General features: G+C 51.3%; 1 protein-coding gene across 1 annotated transcript in view; it reads left to right on the plus strand.

Moving 5' to 3' along the window:
* The window catches only part of adgrl2 (adhesion G protein-coupled receptor L2), a 172,680-nt gene extending 169,932 nt beyond the window's left edge, over positions 1-2,748 (plus strand). The window contains exon 23 of the mRNA XM_033027844.1: positions 884-2,748. Coding sequence (XP_032883735.1) covers positions 884-1,662 — 779 coding nt within the window. The 3' untranslated portion in view covers positions 1,663-2,748. The remainder of the gene's footprint in view (positions 1-883) is intronic.
* The last annotated feature ends 4,006 nt before the right edge of the window (positions 2,749-6,754 follow it).

Raw genomic sequence — 6,754 nt, forward strand, 5'->3', positions numbered from 1 at the left:
CCCCAACTCCCCCCAAAGTTTGCTTTTAAGGTACTTCAGGACAAAGCTGGGGGTGGTGGGGGTGGAGGTGCTTCTACCTTGCTTCGGGTCGAGGGGCTCAGAGTTCGACCGTCGAGATCGAACCTTCGGGGGGGGGGGGGAGGGGTTCGGAGGGGGTGATCATTAAACTCGCGGTGCCAGAGGCCGGGTTCCATCCTGACCTCCGGGGCGGAGTTTGCACGTTCTCCCCGTGACCTGCGTGGGTTTCCTCCGGGTGCTCCGGTTTCCTTCCACACTCCCAAAGGCAGTGTGGCTTTGCAGGTTAATCAGCCCCTCTGTAAAAGGGGGGGGGGGGGGGGGGGGGGCGGATGAGTAAGTGGGAACACATAGAACGGGTGCGGTCGGAATAGGCTCGGCGGGCCGAAGGGCCTGTTTCCAGCCTACATCTTTAAACCTCTAAAGCGCTACAAGTACCAACATTGCCATTGTTTGTCCTGAGCTACATTAAAAGGGCTTGTTTTTTTTAACGGAAGGTAACCTTGTAAAGGTTAAAGCTAAAATGGAGTCAGCCTGCTAATGTTATTATGTGTTGTCTTTTCTTTCCCCCCTTTCTTCTCCCCCTTTCCTCCCCCACACTTTCCCCCTCCCTCTGCTCCACCCACACCCACCCCCTCCCTTCCCCCACCTTTTCCCCCTCCCCCTCCCTTTCCCCCCGCACCTCACCATTACCCCCACCAACGCTCTCCATTCCCCCATCCCCGCCACCCACCCCCTCCCATCCCCCCCACCGACCCCCTCCCTTCTCCTCCCCCAACCCCCTCCCTTCTCCGCCCCCAACCCCCACCTTCTCCACCCAACCCTCCCCTCCCCCCCTCTTGCTGCCCCCCCTCCCCCGCCCCTGCAGGACATGCACTGACCAATGGGCGGGATGCAAGTACAATGGATACTCTACCACTTAGCGGCAACTTTAACAACAGCTACTCCATCCAGAACGGTGACTTTGTGGGCGACAGCGTGCAGGGCCTAGACTGCGGCCTGAGCCTGGGCGACACGGCCTTCGAGAAGATGATCATCTCCGAGCTGGTGCACAACAACCTCCGTGCCGGAGGCCTCAAGGCCCAGGGGGCCGAGCGAGGCCTGCCCGCCAAGATGGCCGCCCCCAGAGACGGCGGGGGGTGCGGCGGCGGCGGCAGCAGCAGCGAGGACGACGCCATCGTGGCCGACTCCTCCTCGTCCCTGGCGAGGGGCGAGCGCCGGCACCCCGAGCTGGAGGCCCCGCTCATCCCGCAGCGCACCCACTCCCTCTTGTACCACCAGCAGAAGCGGGGGCAGCCCCCGACACCGCCCCCGCCCCCCCCGCCCCCCGGGGCCGGGGACGCAAACTCCCCCAACCGGGACTCCCTCTACACCAGCATGCCCAACCTGAGAGACTCGCCCGGCCCCGACAACGGCCCCCGCCCCGGAGACCAAGGCGAAGAAGAACTCTCGCCGTCCAAGAGGAGCGAGAACGAGGACCTTTACTACAAGAGCATGCCCAACCTCGGGGGGGCAAACCACCTCCAAACGTACTATCAGATCAGTCGGGGCAACAGCGATGGGTACATTCTCCCGATAAACAAGGAGGACTTGATCCCAGAGGGGGATGTGAGGGAACGACAGATGCAACTGGTAACCAGTCTGTGAAACCCTAGCGTTGAGGACTCGCCTGAGAAGATAAGAGACGGACTAATGGACCTCTTCGGGTTCCTGGACCCTTCTGTGCGAGGGGAGGGGCCCCCGTGCGTCTTTTGACAATGTACAGGAAAGTTCGCTGGGTCCTGCAGATATGGGGAGAACGTTTTTTTGTTGGGGGGGGGGGGTGGGGGGGTTTGGTGAAGAAACAAGACTCTCTCCGCTGAAACCATTGTTCGGTCGCCAGAAAACCCAGGTCTATTGTCCGCTCCCGACCTCTGGGGGACGGTGGGAGGAGAGACTGTGGCCATTCAGATACAAAAACGGTGTTGAAATTGGTCGTGTCGTTGTGTATATAGTCGCACCTTGCCCGCCCCTTCCCACCCCACCCCAAATCCAAGCCTCAGATCCCAACCCTGGCCCATTGCGTGTTATATAACGAAGAAGAAGTTGTCTACAGTATCTTAGAGATCCCAGGAAGGCTCCGCCAAGCTCCGGTTGGGACTGTCGGCCGACTTCCGGAAGCCATTTGCGTTCCCATTCTACAGAGCAAGGCCCAACCAGGCTTGGCCTCCAAAGCTCACCTTTGCTCAGCTGTATAGTTACCTGTTCTCACCTGACAAACAGCCTAAAGAAAATATATTTTGTTGTAATGCTAGTGTAAAATAAAATCAAATACGTTGTCGGACCCAAATATACGAAAGTTTTAAACGGAATACATTTGGTGAAAATATTGTGTGGAACTCCCAGATGCACAAATGATTAAAAAAAAATGTGGGGGGTTTTTTTCCCCAGAACTTTCCATTGTGCAAATTAAGCCAAAAGTCTCTCAATTTTTTTGTTTCTGCGTTATAATAGCCTCTTGGTTTTTTTTCAAAATAAAAAAAGGTTTCTCACCTCTCCTCTTGACTTCTCTCTCTCACCCCCCCGCTTTTTTAATGGTTCCACGAGTCGTGGAAACTGAATTAGGCCATTCGGCCCATCGATGAATTGATGAATGATTGAACGCATACTTGGTACGCATACTAAATCGCAATGAAATTGATTGTTTTTGCGTGCCCGCGGTATGCAAAGAGGAGCCACGCAAAGGGCACCGGGGAAAAAGTTTCAGTGTTCCATTTTACACAAAGCATCCTTAATAAATTCCATTTGTGGTTCCCCTTAGTTCTCGGCGGTTCCCCCCTCCCTCCCCCTCCAAGTCCACTCCACCATTCAATCCTAGAAACGTAGAAAATAGGTGCAGGAGTAAGCCCGTAGGCCCTTCGAGCCAGCACCGCCATTCAATATGATCACGGCCGATCATCCAGAACCAGTACCCCAGTTCCTGCCTTCTCCCCGTATCCCTTGATTCCATTAGCCCTAAGAGCTAAATCTAACTCTCCCTTGAAAACATCCAGTGAATTAGCCTCCACTGCCTTCTGTGGCAGAGAATTCCACAGTTTCGCAACTCTGGGTGAATTTTTTTTTTCCTCATCTCAGGCCTAAATGGCCTTCCCCTTATTCTTAAACTGTGTGTGACCCCTGGTTCTGGACTCCCCCCACCCCAAACATGAGGAACATTTTTCCTGCATCTAGCCTGTCCAATCCCTTAAAAGAGTTTCCATAAGATCCATGGCCGATCCATCCATTTATACTTTGGCCAAATGAGTATTGCCCCCTTAATCTTTGCCACGTAGCTAATTGGCCCGGGGGGGGGGGGTGTTAAGAGCAGAGGGTTAAGATTCTCTCTTCCTTTACTGTAATATATCTGACAGGCCGGGCATGGGATGGGAGTGGAATCCACTTGAGCGAATGTCATGGTGACCTCACCAAGTCAAACACAGGAGGATGTCTCCTCTTCTTGGACTCTCAGCACCACTGCCCATTTCCATTCCTCCTCGAAGGCGTCCAGAGTTTATTTATTTATCGTGCCCAGCGATTCAGGACTTGACTTCTCGCCCGAGAAAAGATATGCTCCAGAAGATCAAATTTTTGTGTACTCCCTGTTAATAATGGGACCCTTGCCACTAATACCTGATGTAAAGTTTAACACTTCTTTGACAGTAAATAAATAAATGTGGCAATTTTGCAGATAATCCCAGAGAGGCGTGTGTTTCATTAAAAAAAAAACTTTTTTATACGTGTCAGCATCGGGCGGACATTTAGCACCGAGCTACAACTCTGTCTGAGGGGTGAGTGTCGCTGAGGGAATGTGACAGATATCACTTGATATCACCGACGAAATCTCCTGTCTCCGACTCTCGGTATTAGGGCCGCACGCCGTCCCAGCGGTAGAGTTGCTGCCTCACAGCGCCGGACACCCGGGTTCCATCCCGACCACGGGATGCTTGCCCGTACAGAGTTTGTACCCTCTCCCTCCTGGCCAGCGTGGGTTTTCTGCGGGATCTCCGCGGTTTCCTCCCACACTCCAAAGGCAATAGGCAATAGACGCACGAGTAGGCCCTTCGAGCCAGCACCGCCATTCCATGTGATCATGGCTGATCAAGACGTACAAGTTTGTAGATTAATTGGGTTGGTATAAATGTAAATTGTTCCCGATGTTGGGGGAGTCCAGAACCAGGGGCCACACAGTTTAAGAATAAAGGGTAAGCCATTTAGAACAGAGATGAGGAAACACTTTTCCTCACAGAGAGTGGTGAGTCTGTGGAATTCTCTGCCTCAGAGGGCGGTGGAGGCCGGTTATCTGGATACTTTCAAGAGAGAGCTAGATAGGGCTCTTAAAGATAGTGGAGTCAGGGGATATGGGGAGAAGGCAAGAACGGGGTACTGATTGGGGATGATCAGACACTGAATGGCGGTGCTGGCTCGAAGGGCCGAATGGCCTACTCCTACATCTATTGTCTATGTAGGATAGTGTAAGTGTGCGGGGATCGCTGGTCGGCGCGGACTCGGTGGGCCAAAGGGCCTGTTTCTGTGCTGCATCTCTGAACTAAACTAAACTAAACTGAAAGGGTCTCGACCCGAAATGTCACCGATTCCTTCTCTCCAGAGATGCTGTCTGACCCGCTGAGTTACTCCAGCTTTAGGTGTCTGCTATCTCCCATACTGGTCTCGTTCAGTTTCAGTTTAGTTTATTGTTACGTGTACCGAGGTACAGTGAAAGGCTTTTGTTGTGTGCTAACCAGTCAGCGGAAAGACAATTGTATCATCGTGGATAGAGCTGCGAAATGATAAGGGTAAAAAGACCCCAATGGGAGTTATTTACAGGCCCCCAAACAGTAGGGGACAAGTTATATCAGGAGATAAAATTGGCATGCAGTATAGGTAATGCCACTGTGGTCATGGGAGAATTCAATATGGTGCACAGGTTTGTAGGATAATTGGCTTTGGTGATATTGTCAATGGTCTGTGTAGGATAGTGTTAGTGTACAGTGACATCTGCCTAGACAAAAATGCTGGAGAAACTCAACGGGTAAGGCAGCATCTATGGAGCGAAGGAAATAGGCGACCTTTCGGGTCTCGACCCGAAACGTCGCCTATTTCCTTCACTCCATAGATGCTGCCTCACCTGCTGAGTTTCTCCAGCATTTTTTGTCTACCTTCGATTTTTCCAGCATCTGCAGTTCCTTCTTAAACAGTGAGATCTGCCTGGTCTGCGGAGTTACTCCAGCACTTTTTCTTTGGACGTCAGCAGCTGCACATCTTTGTGTCTGCCATACCGTGGAATTCTCTGCCACAGAAGGTAGTTGAGGCCACAGTTCATTGGCTATATTTAAGAGGGAGTTAGATGTGGCCCTTGTGGCTAAAGGGATCAGGGGGTATGGAGAGAAGGCAGGTACGGGATACTGAGTTGGATGATCAGCCATGATCATATTGAATGGCGTTGCAGGCTCGAAGGGCCGAATGGCCTACTCCTGCACCTATTGTCTATGTTCTATGGTCTATTTTCTACCTTTCCCTGTTCTAAGGTGGTAAATGATAGGAGCAGAATTAGGCCATTCGGCCCATCAAATTGCTCCGCCATTCAATCATGGCTGAACAATCTCTCCCTCCTAACCCCATTCTCCTGCCTTCCCCCCATAACCCCTGACACCCGTACTAATCAAGAGTCCATCTATCTCTGCCTTAAAAAATCCATTGACTTGGCCTCCACAGCTTTCTGTGGCAAAGAATTCCACAGATTCACCACCCTCTGACAAAATAAATTCCTCCTCATTTCCTTCCCAAAAGGAACGTCCTTTAAATCTGAGGTTGTGCCCTCTGCTCCTCGACACTCCCACTGGTGGAAAAATCCTCTCCACATCCACTCTGCCCAAGCCATTCACTATCTGTTTAAGAAAGAACTGCAGATGCTGGAAAAATCGAAGGTACACAAAAAATGCTGGAGAAACTCAGCGGGTGAGGCAGCATCTATTGAGCAAAGGAATAGGTGACTATTCGGTAAGTTTCAATGAGGTCCCCCCCCACTCGATCTTCTAAACTCCAGCGAGTACAGGCCCAGTGCTCATCATTCCTGGGATCATTGCAGGGACTATTGCAATGTAAAAGAAAGCAGTCAGACAGGTGCATGGTGAGGACAGGTTTGGCGGGATATGGGCCAAACGCAGGCAGGTGGGACTAGTGCTGATGGGACATGTTGGCTGGTGTGGGCAAGTTGGGCCGAAGGGCCTGTTTCCACGCTGTGTCACTGGCTTGCTGTACACAGTTAGTTCAAAGTGTACAGTGTTTTGATGTGTGCCCTGTTTTTGGAAGGTGCTATCAAATATAGATGAAATAGGTGAAATCATTGGACAAAGTCAGCATGGATTTATGAAAGGTAAATCATGTCTGACGAATCTTATAGAATTTTTCGAGGATGTAACTAGTAGAGTGGATAAGGGAGAACCAGTGGATGTGTTATATCTGGACTTTCAGAAGACTTTCGACAAGGTCCCACATAAGAGAAGAAAGCGAATGGTATGTTAGCATTCATAGCAAAAGGATTTGAGTATAGGAGCAGGGAGGTTCTACTGCAGTTGTACAGGGTCTTGGTGAGACCACACCTGGAGTATTGCATACAGTTTTGGTCTCCTAATCTGAGGAAGGACATTCTTGCCATAGAGGGAGTACAGAGAAGGTTCATAGAAACATAGAAATTAGGTGCAGGAGTAGGCCATTCGGCCCT

This window comes from Amblyraja radiata, chromosome 10, assembly GCF_010909765.2.
Source record: "Amblyraja radiata isolate CabotCenter1 chromosome 10, sAmbRad1.1.pri, whole genome shotgun sequence".
In the NCBI taxonomy this organism is placed as follows: Eukaryota; Metazoa; Chordata; class Chondrichthyes; order Rajiformes; family Rajidae; genus Amblyraja; species Amblyraja radiata.